The 16045-nt window shown below is 38.3% G+C and overlaps 1 protein-coding gene across 1 annotated transcript in view; it reads right to left on the bottom strand.

The window, feature by feature from the left end:
- Positions 1-1621: 1621 nt before the first annotated feature.
- Positions 1622-16045, bottom strand: part of CENPN (centromere protein N) — a 19865-nt gene continuing 5441 nt past the window's right edge. Inside the window, exons 4-12 of the mRNA XM_019634750.1 lie at positions 15097-15151; positions 13141-13200; positions 12764-12840; positions 8630-8806; positions 7948-8049; positions 6578-6641; positions 5944-6056; positions 3907-4033; positions 1622-3659 (exon numbers count right to left, since the gene is read on the bottom strand). Of these exons, the coding sequence (XP_019490295.1) occupies positions 3577-3659; positions 3907-4033; positions 5944-6056; positions 6578-6641; positions 7948-8049; positions 8630-8806; positions 12764-12840; positions 13141-13200; positions 15097-15151 (858 nt within the window). The 3' untranslated portion in view covers positions 1622-3576. The remainder of the gene's footprint in view (positions 3660-3906; positions 4034-5943; positions 6057-6577; positions 6642-7947; positions 8050-8629; positions 8807-12763; positions 12841-13140; positions 13201-15096; positions 15152-16045) is intronic.

Here is a 16045-nt window from a genome sequence, read left to right as displayed (position 1 = left end):
CTGTATTTTAACTAATGAAATTCGATTACTATTTGGAAGACAGTGTAGCTCAGGGCAGGGTTCTAAAACCTCAGTCAGTACTTAGAGGGACTAGGTAGGTCTCGTAAATGAACATAGTAGGTATAGACAAAGGGAAGGGGTGAGGGCTGCAGCGAAATGGGAAATACATCCTTGTTGAAAGGGGGCAGCTGCTACTCATCTTTGGTATCACTAAGTTATTTTTCAAAATTTTTGTGAAAACTTCTTTTATATATTAGTAGCTGTATGAGTTGTCTATTGCTACAATAACAAATTACTACAAACTAGTGGCTTAAAACAACACAGATTTGTTATTATATAACCAACTCAAAAAGAGTCTGGAGGCTTTGGCTAGAAATAAATGGAAGATTTATTCAAGGGTCTTGGAGATTTGCACACTGGGAACACAGGCAAAAACCCAGCAGTGTTCCAAAGACAGAAAAGAGTAACAAGTTTTTATTGTAGAAAGTACATTCTTAAGAATTATCAGTCCTGCATTCTTAGCCCTAGGATTGGTCCAGGACAGTTATCAGTCAGATGTCAGGCAGTCTAGATGACAGATGCCAGGTGGTCCAAAGTATGGGCCCCAGTAGGTCTGGTCATGTCCCATGGTCTGAATAGTGGATGTCAGGTGGGTGTATATGTGAGTCCTTCAGGGGTTTATCAGGTGGTCTGGATACCTGCGTGCTTCAGGAAATAATCAGAGGGTTATCTGGAGGTCCAGATGTAAATCTAGGCATGGACAGGACTGGAAAGCTCATAAAATTTTAAGTTCCCAGGCTAGTTAGAACAAGAACGGCATCTTTCCTCTGTGTCAACCTTCATGTTAATAATTTTAGCAGCTCGGTCTTGGTTAAAATGACTCCATTTAATATATTCCCCATCTTCACTCTTTCCTCATTATCTTACAGTTCTGGAGGTCAGAAGTCTGAAATGAGTCTACTAGGTTAAGATCAAGGTGTTGGCAGGGCTGCATTTCTTGTGGAGGCTTTACGGAAAAATCTGTTTACTTCCGTTTTCCAGTTTCTCGGTCAGTAATGGTGAGTTGAGTCTTTGTCACGTCACTGATTTCTTCAGTAGTTGCATCTCCCTCTGCTCTCTTCCTCTTCCACTTTTGAGGGCCTTCCTGATTATATTGGGTCCATTGAGGAACTCTCCCCATCTGCAAAGTCCCTTTGCTTGTAAAGTAACATATTTACAGATTTCAGGGATTAGGATGTGGACATCTTTGAGCAGGGGGGTATTATTCTGCTCATCACAGGAACTAATTCTGATTTAAAAAGTATTAAAAACCCCCCACATGTATGTGTGGGATAGCATCCATGGCTACTCATCCTTTCCACATGGTGTCTAAGAGTGCAGGCTCTGGAGTCCGACTGCCTGCAGTTAATGTGGGCTCAGCCACTTACTAGCCTAAGCTTCGGTATTCACTTCAGTAGCATAAAACTATTGAGTTGTTTGAAAAGTCATTGTTAAGTCCAGACAATTAATAAAGAGGCTGGATATTAAATTAGGGTTCCGAAGATTTTATTAAGCTGAGCTCAGCGACCGTCTCCCCCGCTAAAAGGAGAACGGCCGCCCAGCTCCGGGGGTTTGGTTTTTATAAGGCAGGGCTATATGCAAAGTAAGTTACAGAATTTAAAAAGAACGTGTAGTTATTCCAGTAAAAACAGCATTCCGCTATCACAACAGTGCTGTTTTATGTTCAGATGTTTTAACAGTATATCGTAACTGGGTTGAGCTGACCACACAGCCTGTCCCCTAAACTTGAAAACACCTTTGAAGTATAAAGATAGGGGCCATGGGAGCCAACTGTCCTTTTGATATGTTAAAATAAAAGCGAGGGGAGAGTTAATTGCGGTGAGGCCTTTTGATATGTTAAGATAGAAGCAAGGGGAGGAAGGGGGAACTGAGGAATGTCTTTTCTTTAACCTTTTATTCCCCGGCAGAAGCAGAGCAGGTATACAGAAGCAAAAAGGAGCTGTTAGTTTTTTAGAGTCTATGGGAGTAGCTGAAGTATAATTTTTAACGTGAGTCTGTCTGGCCTAGGGTCCGGGCCGAGATCCTTACATCATGACATATTTTTTTCCATGTTTTTCGTTGCAAAAATGTGTCATGACTTTTCCGACAACCCAATAATAATGCTGCCTGCCTTATTGGATTGTTATGAAAATAAGATAATGCACATAAAATACTTAGCACAGTAACCTGCACATAGTTAAGTGCTCAGTAAATGTTAGCTGAATAGTTTTGGAGACCCTACCTAATGTAAAGCTAGGTAGATTCCTAATTAGGAAAAATTAGAAAATCTCACTGGATTGCTCTGAAGCAACTCCTTTACCTGATTTTACACTAGGCAGTATATTCCTTTCATTGTAGAGATCTTTGGATCTACATTTACTGCTCCATCTCTTCACAAGACTCCATTTGAATACAGTATGTGTCTCTGAACCATCAAGCACATAATAGATAAGAGCTCCTTGTATTCCCATTTCCTTAAGTAGGAGCCTCAGTCTGGCAGGGCCTCAGGGTACAGCCTCAAGTGATTCCACTAATAGGCTGGATAATACCATTAGCATCTTATTGTTCAGGCTCCAGTTGCACATCCCTCTAAGTACCAGGGAGGACTATGAGCTGGTGAGAACCAACCTAGGAACATGCACGGCCTAACGCAGGCATTCAGGCACCTAGCGTAAGTGCCTGCCTAGTGTGCGCACATAGGGACAGACGCTCTAAACCATGATTATGTTCTACAAGGAAATTAGCATTATTAAGCCCTATGAACTCAGAGCCTCACTCTGAGATAACTAGTGTCTTTGCTATTGCTAATTAAATCTAAAACCATATTTTCCAAATAGGATAACTACAATCTGTAGAAAATAGCACTACATTATAAAGCATACTTTAAGCCTTTTTTTCTGATTGTTTTTATAGATTTGTACATTAAGCCTCTTTTTGATTTTCATCAAAAGTAACTGATGTACCAGTTTTTTAATATCTTTATTCACAAATAAGTATAATATTGGTCAGTTTGAATGCCATATGTATGATAAAATAGATTATTAAAAGTGTCATATTTACAACAAAACCATTATTTTATATATCTGAATCATCTGATATGCTATCTTCTGCAATAATAACTCAGTGCACCCAACTCTACCCTATGAATGGACCAATTTTATGATTCTCCTAGAAAATTTTGAGTTGGGTATAGTTTCTTGGTGCTTCTTTCTATGATCCAAGGCTTACAAGAAAATCAAACAATTGGAACTAGATCTCTCCAGGATCAAGGAGAGACAGGAATGAGAAAAAGGACATCCTGTCACATCTTAAAGGCCCACAGCTGCTATGCTATGCAGGATATGGGGGAGGGGGAGCACACGAGGTAAGAGGAAAGAATCATTCCCAACAATCATATTGAACATTTCTAAATTGTCAATATCAAGGGTTAATTTCTAAAACACAAGTTTTTAGACAGAAGCTATCCAGTAAGTCATTAATTGAAATAGATGTGCAACATAGTCAAGGAGATGCTATGCTTACAAAACCACATACATCTTATTTATCTTTAATTTTAAAATAATTCATTCCCTTGTTGGGTATGCAAGTGAGCAGTGGAGAAAGTGGTGCATCTGCAATACCTGAAATGAAAAAAGAAAGAAAATGAAAATAATCACAGGGGCAAAGATTTGAGTCACTTTAAACATGGGCAAGATTAGAGTGTGGATCATGGACTCCATTAAGTGCAGAAGCAGAATATGCAATACAGAGCATGATGGGATGGCGGGATGGCCATGACAAAGCTCAGAGGTAATCAGTCAGCAGAGAAAGGGCTGAAAATAGTACGCAGTTAATTCTTCTAGTTTGTAAAATAAACTGACTACTTACCGGCTGGTGCTAAGGATTTCAGTGCTTCCAGAAGATGTGGACTAGAGAACTTTACTAGGCACCGGAGGGGTTCTTCTCTTTCAGCCAAGATGCCCCCATTTAAATCACTTTTGAATTTTGTTTCAAGCTGTCAACAAATATATTTATAAATATTAAATGTATCAGTTGGAATAGCAAAATATAACGAAATTGGATTACACATATCATTAATTCTTGTAGTCAAGAAATATAGGATTAATGGGGGTGGGAACCATTTAATTTGCTAGTTGCAAACGTAGAGGGCAACCAGCATATCAAACGATAGCACACACAAAATGCCAAGCGTGCACAGTGCCTTACCCACGAGACCTTGGATGTCAGTTCCATCCTCAGGTGTCCTTTTTGGCATTCTTAAATGGAAAACTAGCACTATCTTTTGTAATCTGTCATTTTAATATAAAAATGTCGTATCTTTTGAATCACTACCATGATTTCTTTTTTACTTCTGATTATGGAAGATTAAAAAAAAAACATACAAAAGAAAGGAGCACAACTGGTGGCCAGTCTTTTTTCATTTATTATCCCACCTCCCATTCCTTACTGCCTACCCCTACTGGATTATTCTAAAGAAAATCTAGGACATCATAGTATTCCATTTGTAAATATTTCAGTATGTATCTAAAGAATTTCCTTTTATTCCAAAAACATTACCACACATATAAAACTTAATAACAATTCCTTAATGTTATCAAATATCCAAGTACTGCTACTTCAGTAAGTACTTGGCTCTTAGATTCTAAGTTCAATTCTTTTCTTTTTTTTAACTTAAAGTGATCCTTCACATTTAGAGGCAGTATGTTGAAATATCTAAAGGGTGAGTAATGTCTTCAACTAACTCAAATGGTTCAGAAAGAAAATGAAAGAAAGCAAATGTGGCAAAATGTTAATAATTAGTGAATTGAAGCAAAGGGGAAATGGATATTCACTTTAATATTCTCGCAAGTTTTCTGAAGGTTTGACATTTTTCAAAATAGAAAAGGTAGGGAAAAATTGGTAGCAGGTATGAATCAATATGCACTTTGACTTAAATAATAGAGCCATTCTAAGATGTGTGTAAAGGGAAGTTTTGTATATTAAATCTTACTTATCCTCCATCAGTGATTCTCTAATGTGCAGAATCAGCGGGCTTGTGAAACCAGATGGCTGGGTCCCACCTCCAGAATTCCTGATCCAGTAGGATTAGGGTGGGGCCAAGATTCTGCATTTCTTATCCATTTACAGGTGATGCTGATACTACTGGTCCAGGGACCTCACTTTGCAAATCAGTGTCCCACAGTATGAGGTTAAAACCTGCCATTCAGGAAACTAAACTTGAAAGATGTCCGTCAGCTTTTTTCCGCTAAAAACAAATCAAATAGGCATTGGGCTTGAGTGAGCAGATCAACAGCAGATTTTAAGTGTGGCCTGTAGCTGTAGTGGGGGGATAAGCAGAAAGAATTTTATTGGAAGCTTCAGGGGCAGGATGGTGTTGTATGAGCATGAGGATTAGTTTAGGGTGATCATGATATAAACCTTGAATTCTTCTAATGGTGGCAATGAGTTTGCCCCCCAGCCTGGCCTTCCCGGTGGGCAGTGCCATACTTCTGTAATGAGCTAAGTTTACAGTACTGACTAAGCAACTGGGCTATATAATGACTTATTTATGCATTCTTTTATTCAACAAATATTTATGAGCACTGACTACAATGCAAGTATTGTTCTAGGTGTGGCTGGGCTAGAAAGGTATAGTTTACAATTTTTTTCCTCAAAGATACAGATTCTAGCCAGTTATACATAACTGAATTAATATGAAAGCTGACATGAAAAGGCAAATTCAGAATTTCCAAAGGTCTTCTTTACTAACAAAGGAACTTACTAAATATGATAAAGAAGTCTATTGTAACTCATAAATTATACAAAATTAAAGTGACGAATGAATAAGAAACTGTTTTCCACTTAAAGTTTCTGTTCTTTTTTAAAAATATTGATAACTGTAGTTAGTTTACAGCAACATCCTACCTTATATTGTGCGAATTCTAGTCTTGGTTGAGGATAGTCTCCAAAAATTTCTTGAGTCACTCTTTGGACTCTGTCTTTTTCTATTCTGTTTTCATGAATGATCCTTGAATCCACTATAGATGGAAGATTTCAAATAAAACAGCTTTTAGGAATACATTTCATCCTTAGAGTATCCTCCTTTCATACCTAACCTTTCAATTCGCTTGCATAATTTTAAGATAATATTTACTGTTTCTTCTCTTGATTGTAATAATTTATTGTAGAAAAGTTAGAAAGTATGGGCTAATAAAAAAGAAAAACCACCCATAATTCTACCACACAGAAATAAGCACTGTTAACATTTTAATATATTTCTATTTAGCCCTTTTTTCAGTGAAAAAAAACCAAAACATATATATATATATATATATATATATATATATATATATGGATTATAAAATACACACAAGTTTCTATCCTGCTTTCTTAACATGAAATCAACAGCAGTTCCTATGCCATTGGAAAGTCATAAAAACATTTAATTCATAATGGCTGTAGCATTTAATTTTACTGCCAAATCATTGCTAAGAGAGTAAAATTTTCATTTTAAAAAATGTGCTTCCAAATTTCTGTTTTTATCTTAGAACACACATACTATTTATATCTAGCCCAAGTCTTCCTTCTTGTAGTGGTGTAGTAGAGTTGTGAGTTTCAAAGTTCTAGGGAAAAAAAAGGAAAAGGAAAACGTGAATGTTTTCTTAATTTTAACACCTTGAAGTATAGCTATTAATTGGTTTTAGTACATAAAAGTATGTCAAATTTTATCTTTATTTTTTCCAACAAAACAGAGATTTGAAGCCAAGTCCAGGACGAGTTGGGCATTTCTCCTTCCGTATGATATCAGCAGAGACTGCTGGGGCCAGCAACATGGCCGTTTTGTATGAGGAGCTCTGTACTTTGTTATTATAAAAATGGATCTGTAAGAAGTATAAGTGGTGAGTGCAAAAGCTACAGAAATTAAGTATTTGCAATGTGATGTTCCCCTTTATAGCTATGTCTTCATAACCCTAAAAAACTCAGAGATTTCTTTGGAAAATAACTTTCCTACTGAAAGTCTGAATCTCTCAAATATCCCTTCTCTCACCTTCCCCTACTGAAACCACTGTTTTTATAATTAAAAGTGTTGTAAAATGTGAATTTTCCTAGGAATGCAACTGTTATAGCAGAATAGTTGATATCAATTTGACGGGAGGATGGTGGGACAGAGGGGAGGGGCCTGCTAGGGAGAAAATCATTATCTAACTTCTTAGTGTTAGATTTTTTCCTTCAAGAGTGGCTTGCAGAGAGCCATCACTTCTTTATATATTTTATATATAAAATATATTATAGAACAGATGAAAATATATAAGTATATCTAAGGGTTCAAAGATATACACAAAGATTAACGATCCACCTACAGGAGTCTGAACATATGAGCACACAGATGCATGCAGAGCAAAAAATAACCTTGAGCCTGTGAGTAAGGCCAGATCTGTCCTTATCATTAAAGGGAAACAATGCATTTAAATAATTTTACAAATATATAAATTGTGGGACTTAATAAACCAAAGTTTTCTCCTTTACTTCTAACCCATATATCAACCTGCTTGACTAATGGGACAAAAAAATTAATTCTACTTCTCTCTTGAATAACAGAATAATATAATTAGATTCAAAAGATAGTGTTAGGTTAGTCTAAAGAGAAAATAAATTCTAATTGGCATAGCTGATCTAGAATCTGGCATTTATAACATAGACTCAATGGCTCATGAGCAGTATAAAACACAATACAATTATAAAAGATGACAGTGAGGAATTATTTTGTTTCCTTTCATGTTAGCTAACTGAAAGCTTTCTTCACTTCAGTAATACCTGAAGTGATCTCCTTTTGTTGGAGGTGGACTTTTCCACCTGCTCAGTGGCTTCTAACTCATGTGTGAAAAAGAAAATGGAAACTTAACTTTAAAGAGTTACAGATTGGCTCACCTGATTATACTGTTTAAAAACAATAGCCTTAAGAGAGTCAAGATAGCGACTTCTGAGATCCATTTTCACAATCTGGTGGTGTTTGCTAGCAATTGTCAGTGCCTTGAAGTGAAAATTACACGGCAATGTTAAAAAAACAAATTACAGATGCTATGTACTACCCTGGTTTTTGTAATAAAACATCTTCTGAAAGGAAATAACAAAACTGTTAACTACTCAAAACTGTTACTGTTAACAGTTTTGGGTGAATGGGATTGGGAAAAATGGTATGAAGTTTTAAAAGACTAACTGTTGGGCTGGCCGAGTGGCTCGGTTGGTTAAGAGCTCACTCAAGAGTGTGAGCTCTGAGCAACAGGGTCGCCGGTTCGATTTCCGGCTCAAGCTGAGCTGCCAACAGGTGTCAGGATGGCTCACTGTTTATCTTTAGAGACTTCTGTGTTGGTTGAATTTTTACATTTAACATACATTGCTTCTAGATTAAAAGACAATAATGAAGAGCTCCAAACCAACACTTATGCCACTTTCCCATTTGTAGAAGAATAACACTTTCTGCTCCTTATTTTAGGGAAGCAAGAATTACATGTGGCATTTTATATATAATGCTTATTGAGCAGCTTAAACCTACATAGACCTCTGCAATAAGGACAATCAAATATTATAACTATGATAATTGGTTCCATACCTGACACAGAAGGGGTGTATTGCTTCTCAACCGGGAAAAAGAAATGAAGGCATATGGAGTCTGGGAATAATACATCACGTAAGAAGGTTTGTACTGGTTTGGTTTTCTATACTGTGTTCCCCAGGCAATTCGAATCCATACTGCAGTCTCCTCAGCATCTCTGAAGGTGACTGTCACCTTATTAAAAAAATATATATTTAAGTTTCCTAATTAAAATCTCATGGCACCAACAACATGCGCTTTTCAGGGGTGAAGGGTGTGACTCTCATCTCGCACACAATCTTTTCTCCTACTTTTCATTACAGTGTTTTGGGAATCTTTGAGAAAACATTTTGTGGTTGTTTTGTAAAGACACATATATGCTTTGCAAAGTCTTTTGGAAGAAGAAAAATGAAGGAACCCACAATCAGGGTAGGACAGTAAAATTTTTCAATAATTTCTTGGGCTTAGCCTGAAAAACTGTGTTTTTCCATGTGTAAAAGATTATGAAGGCAGCCTTATAAGTGAGATACCTGTTTTAAAATGGAGCCTTGTTAGCACTGAGCATAGAGCTAGTGTGCATTATAAAATTTAATAGTAACATTTTTATGTAGTAATGGGCTTAAAAATATACTTATCCTAATGCTTTTATGCATTTAGCTGAGATGCTAAAAATTACACTAAAGGAAAGTTATGTGGTGAGAATATAGGAAATTCAACTAGATTTTCATTTCATGGATAAAATGTAGACCTTTCTAAACTTTTAAGTGTGATCATCAGTTGGTCTGGAATTCAGTAGCCTGCTCTTAGATTATCAGCTCCCCCTTGATTCAGCTTCCTCTTGGAGCTCGGACCGCGGAAAGGAGGCACCTGAGACAGGTGTACTTGGACGCCCCACGTCTCTTTATTTCCTCCCGACATATCTTACTCCAGGTAAAGCAGGTTGTAAGGTGGCTGCTGGCATTAATAAAGAAGGCAGTTGCTTTGACTCTGCCCACTCTTTTTATTTGGCTGCTTTTCCAAATTCCCCTGGTGTACCAGACAAGGAACCGTGCCCAATCCCAGATGTGGAGGGTGCGGGGCCATCTGACCTTCCCTGAGTGAGCTGTACGGCACTTAGCCCCAACAGGGAGGACCTCTATTGCCTTGAATGGAAGAGGATGGGGTCTTATTCTGAATAGCCTTTGTGTCACATTACCGAAACAAAAATGCCCATAAAATCAAGATTGAATAGTGTATGGAGGTTACATTTTTACTAGAGGGAGAAAATTGGTAACACTCCACATATTCAGGTAGTCTCTCTAGCCCAAAATGAGGACCTTTAAGTGAGAGCTCATGGAGGGGCTTAAAGAGGCCTGTTACCTCCCTGAATTGGATGCACAGCCAGGTGTACATGTCTAAGTGCATGCTTTTCTGGAGAGAGGTGCTGTATCCCTTATCAAAATTTTCCTTAAGGGTCTCCATGAAAACATCAGTGATCTAAGAGAAAAGGATGTCCAGCATCAGTGTAGCCCTGGCCTAGCTGGCTTTCAGGTGTTCGATCTCACATTCTTTTTTTGCTTACTTTTTAGTTTTTCAGTTACAGTTGACATTCAATATCATTTTATATTAGTTTCAGGTGTACAACATAGTGGTTAGACATTTGTATAATTTACGCAGTGATTACCCCTAATGAGTCTAGTACCCACCTGGCACTATACATAGGTATTGCAAAGTTATTGACTATTCTCTATGCTTTACATCCCTGTGACTACATTCTTGGAGTAAGGAAGATATTCAGATACCTGAAGACGTGTGGCCCAATACAGACTTTTGTTATTTCCCAAAGAAACTATCTCAACAGCTATCATCCTGCAATAGCCAGGATAAAGCATTTTCCACAGACAATAGCTCAGATTAATAATGCTCAAGCTTAACTAGGTGATTAATCCCACCAAGGGTCCTAAGTGGTTTGGCTAACCTGGGACTGTACCGCTCGCCAGGGTTCCCTCTGAACTTCAATAACTGGCTACCATCCACAAACTACTGAAAAGTTTAGCGTGAGAATGAAATAAAACTTACAACACACAAAATTGCCTCATCTTATCAGATAAAATGATTCAAAATACAATGTTTTTGAAAACTTAAAGAAGACAAACTAAAAAACGTTTTAATTGTAAAAAGGTAGCACATTTATCTCCTTTTTTATGCCTGTATATCATGTAGTATAATAATGATAGTCTGTGTTAAATATATTAATAGTTAAATATGTGGCAATCCACGTCTATCTGTAGCTGGCCTTTCAAACAGGACAGATATGACCCATAAGTCTCCCCTACTCGTCTGCCTAAAATTCATTCAGGAGGCAAAAGCTTTTGGAACATGGCAGTGACAAAAAGAGAATAAATCTAACAACTGAAATACACGAGCATTCAAGTAGGAAGAAGTAGCATTTTAGACTCTTTTCTCCTTGAATGGGAGTAGGGATGGGAGGCATGGGGTTCAGTGAACAGAAGTTCCTGGTGCCTAAAAGAGACATCAGGTGAGGAGAGGGCACCGAAAGGGAAGGATGCAGCTAAGCGACACTGGAGCTGGGAGAGACGCTCTCTGGGAGGTTTCTTGTTTTGGGTGAAGCAGTGTGGGAACACTGCCAAGAGTTTCCCAAAACGAGTTAGTCAGTCATGCTCAGCTTCATAAAAAGGCTGGTCCCAGGTAATGCTAATGCTGCTGGTCTGGTGACCACACTGTGGGAACCACTGCCTTTCCAATCTGATTTTCAGTCTGGCAGCGAGGGCAGTAGCCAGAATGCCAGGGGTATAAGCATAAAGCTGGCAAGGATGGGTTACCTTTTCAAGGGGTTTTTTTGCAAAGGCCTTTGAAGGGGGCCAATAAATAATACCTCTCTTCCCTGTCCTTCTAGAACAACTAAGAAATAAGGCAAAAGAATTGGAAGGTGGAGGCCAACATATAACTTATATTGCCAAGAAACTGGTGACTGGCTTATCTCTGCAGGCAAGTGGCCCTCCAGGCAACAAAACCTAGAGTCAGGCAGAGTTGCCCACATGGTCACTGGCAGAACCACTCCAGGTGGCCTCCCTTGCAGGGGCAGAGCTGGCCCCTGGAGGAACAGGGCAGAATAGGTGCCCCCTGCAGGTAGTTGCTTTCACCCAGGTTAGGTCAGCGCTTCTGCTGGAGAAAGGTGACAGGGAGGCAGTGAAGAGGGGACTCCCTCTACATAGGGGTACATCAGGAGCAAGAAATACTTTCCTCCAAGAGTCTTACGCTTAGGATGAGCATGGAGAATGGATGTACTTTTACTGAGACTTGGGCAAGTTTATAAGCAGTAGAGTGGGCATCAGAAGAGGAAGACATTAAGGAATGTGAAAGAATAGAGAGAAACCAAGCATGTAGGCTCTACAAGGTGTAGGACGTGGATTCAAAGCACACACAGAAGGGTCACCGTACGAAAGGAGAGGAGAGAACATGTTCACTGACAAGTGGATAAGTAGAAAGCATGAGAGAAGTTACGAAGGATGAGGTAAGGAGATGGAAGGGCAGGTCAAGGAGTTTGTGTATGGGGAAAAAAGAGGGAGCTACTATTCTAGAGAGGACAGCCAAAGCATGGTGAATGTGACAGATTTTGGGGGTATACCTTTATATGTAAGGAGGACTAAGGCAGACTAAGGTGGAAAGAATGAAGTAGGAGAGGCTGTTAAAAACTTGATCACCTCAACCTATGTCAAGACACTAAGGTGGTGCTGTGGCAATGGAATGGCAGCGTGCTCTTGACCAATACCATGGCCACTGGCCAGCCATGGCTATTGAACTAAAATTATAGGAAAATAAGATTAACACTTTAGTTCCTCATTCATATTAGCCACATTTCAAGGCTCAGGTGCCGCATGTGGTTACTAGCTGATGTAGTGGACAGTCCCGATAGAGAACACTGCTAAGGTTGCAGGGAGTTCCACTGGTGGGGCCGCTCTTGAGAAAGAGCATTTGCCAGGTGAGGGGAGCGGAAAGTTTTTCTAATAATTAGAGTTGGTCTTTGTTATGGACTAGAATAGTATAGAATATTGACATTTCTTACAAATAAAAAAAGGTGGTAGAAAATGTTAAGTGCACAGATGCCATGAAATTGTATTTCATGAACTTTCAGATAAATTTGATTCTTACATTTTTTAATGCCCTCTGAAGAATTTTCTTAAATGAACTTTTGAACTGTTCCATATCGGTAAGGTCAATGTCTTCACCTGTCAAAGTGAAAAGAAAAATCAAGAAAAATTCAGAAAGCTACAATGTCTTCAATAAATACATCTGCAAAAAAAGACCCTGAAGGTGAACATTTTGAGTAACCTAAAAAAAACAAGAATGATTCAAATCACACAAATGCTCCTGGTACCTGACACAGCATGCAAAATATATTTCTCCTTTTCCCATACGTGAGTGATAATCACCTCATTTTGAAAGATTTAAGAGGAACATAATGTATTCATTTTTAAATTGCCAAAATATCAAATACAAATGTTCAGTTTAGAAGGGAAAAACGTTACCTGGCTCTTTAGCCATCTGAAAAACATCCCAAACTCTCTGGTGCCGGTGAAACTGAGTATCTGAGAGAGGGAAGAAGCACTTATTACTATCATAACATAGAACTTTAAGTCATGTGCTTATAAACATATATTTTTAGTAACATGAAAGTGGAGAAAATAACAGTAATTTACAAATTAGGTTATACATTTTTATTCAAAATATAAACTAACATGGATTAAATTTACTCCAGACAAATAAAACAAGTAAAAAAGAATAATTCAATATAGTAGAGCTTTAGCATTTACTCGTTTTTAGTCAGACCATTTATTCTATTTCTGCACAGAAAGTCTCATTTAAGAGCATGCCAGGGATGACGTGTTCCTCACCACTGGTGCGTGCACGGGCTATTCCTTCATCCAGAGCATCCTTCTCCTAGCTCGGTGCACCTTATCCCTGCACCTCATTCTAGTCTATACTAAGATTCCACCTATGCAGTGGCCTACCCTGATCACCCTACCCAAACTGACACCCCAACCTGGCCCTGCTTCAGTTTCCTTCATAGCACTTATCACCTGACATTACATATATTCAGATGTTCATTTGCATACTGCTTGTCTTCCCAACTAGATTCCCACAGAATACAGGACTTTGTCTTGTTAAGTGTTGTATTCTCAGTGTCTAGTCACTGGCTGGCATTAAACAAGGACTCCATATATGTTTGATGAATGAATGAATGAATGAATGACATAAAAGACACCCTTCAGGAGTTACAAACTTGAGTATCTTGGAGTAAAAATGGACCTAGGAAGTTATTGAGTTCAATCCCACCACAGATCATCCTGGCTTTATTGTGCCTGCGCTGACCTCTATCTGCGCTGACCTCCATCTGTTTGCTCTGATCTCATTTGCATCCCTGTATCTTTGGACCTAGGACTGAGGTACTCTGAACCCCATAAAGAAGGGCTGTTGGCCCCAATACTCAAAGCTACCAACTTGCTGTGCCTTTTGTACTTATTACTTTTGTTATCCTTCCTATAGTTTAGTGTCTTGTTTTTGTTCTTTATTTGGTGCCTTGGTGTCTGTCTCCCTCTCTCACCTCATTTATGGCAATGGCCTGACAATTCTTGATTACCTAGTTTTGTCTAAAACAGGTATTATAAGGCACAATGTGATGCCTGCCCAAGAGATAGCATTCAAGGGTATCTCTTTCTGGTATTTCTTCCTTGGTTCTGTGTTTCAGAGTTAAGATGGCCTGCTGATTAATCTATGAATAAGGTTGTTATAATAATAATGGAAATGGAAATTTTGTTGTTGTTAATGATTCCATTAAACATCATGTACAAGTTCATGATAAATGGCAAGGGCTTAAACACAAATGAAGACATTTCCTCAAACAGAACACTTCTTAGACTACTGCATGATCTTTGTGAGAAGCCTGGTCTACCTCTAGCGTTCCCTTAGCAAGGGGCTCCACTTTCCTTCTAGTTGCACATACAGACTCTGGGGCCACGTGTGCTCCTCCCACTCCGTCCCTCTAGACCACACCATGTGCAAAATCCAGTCAGTTTTAATCCTTACATTCCTTACAAGCTGCACTGTAAGTAGAACAAATTCTCAAAAATATTTTTTCAATTCTGTTAATAATAATACAAAGCCTAACAGATATTTACTGTGTGCTTATTATATGCCAGTTACTGTGCTAAAAGCCTTGCAAACGTTACCTCACTTAATCCTCACAATGATCCTGTGCTATTATCATATTATTATAATAGGCACTATTATTATCTCCATTTTACTTAAGAGAAGTCTGAGGCCTAGAAAGGTGATATGACTTGGCAAAGGACACAAGACTGGTAAGTGACAGAGCTGGGATTTCAAACCAGGTCAACAGATTCTAGAATCTGAGCTCTTACATATAAAATTGCCTCTGATGAAACTGGATTGGTTAAATGAAAGTACAAATCATCAAAACTTACAAATGATGTCTAAAAGGGCTGCGTCATTGAGACTCACACAATTCTCCTGAAAGAGAAGATAAAATGTTCAGTGAGTGTGGCAACAGGTTTGATTCTACCCCATTTATAGCACATTTTAGTATTGTTCACAACAGACTAAGAGCACCCTCTCAATACTTTTACTGACAACCTGTCTCCCATCTATGCTCTCCTGTTAAGTAACAAATATACCTTCTGATTCATGTGTCAGGACAGGCACTCGCAACTGCTCTCCCCCAATCTACTCCTCATTTATCACTTTTCTCCTTTTGATTTGTTTTTTTTTGTAATTAACCTTCTAGACTTCCTCTACAACAGGGTTTCTTGGCACTACTGACATTGTAAGTCATATAATTCTATGTTGTGGCGAGCTGTTCTAGGATGTTAAGGAGCATCCCTGGGCTCTATCCACTGGAAGCCAGTAGCACCCCTCCCACAGTTTTGACACCAAAATGTCTCCAGGCATTGTGTTCTCTGGAAGACAAAATCATCTGAGCCAAGAACCACTGTCTAAACATATACATTTATATGAATGCATATCATATACTTTCTTTCAATGTATACATAAAGATCTAGTAGTAGTGTTAATGGCCAAAGAATACTTTATGTGGGTATCATTATTTAGTTAATCATGATGTATTGTTTTTTCCAGTTTTTTGTTTTTTAAGTAATGCTGGTTAACATCTTTATTTATAGTATATAAATATTTACATCTTTATACTTACATATATGTTTATCAATTATCTTTATGCATATATCACTTTTATGATTTTCTCCATATAAATTTCCAGAAGTGGAATTGCTGGGTCATCAAGTATATTTATTTAAAAGTGACTAAGGGGGCTGGCCAAGTGGCTCAGTTGGTTAAGAGCTCACTCAAGAGTTTGAGCTCTGAGCAACAGCGGTTCGAGTCCAGCCCGAGCTGAGCAGC

Source organism: Hipposideros armiger, unplaced genomic scaffold (assembly GCF_001890085.2).
Source record: "Hipposideros armiger isolate ML-2016 unplaced genomic scaffold, ASM189008v1 scaffold_19, whole genome shotgun sequence".
Lineage (NCBI taxonomy): Eukaryota > Metazoa > Chordata > Mammalia > Chiroptera > Hipposideridae > Hipposideros > Hipposideros armiger.
Note: the sequence above shows the minus strand (reverse complement) of the source record. Positions and strands in the feature narration are given on the sequence as shown.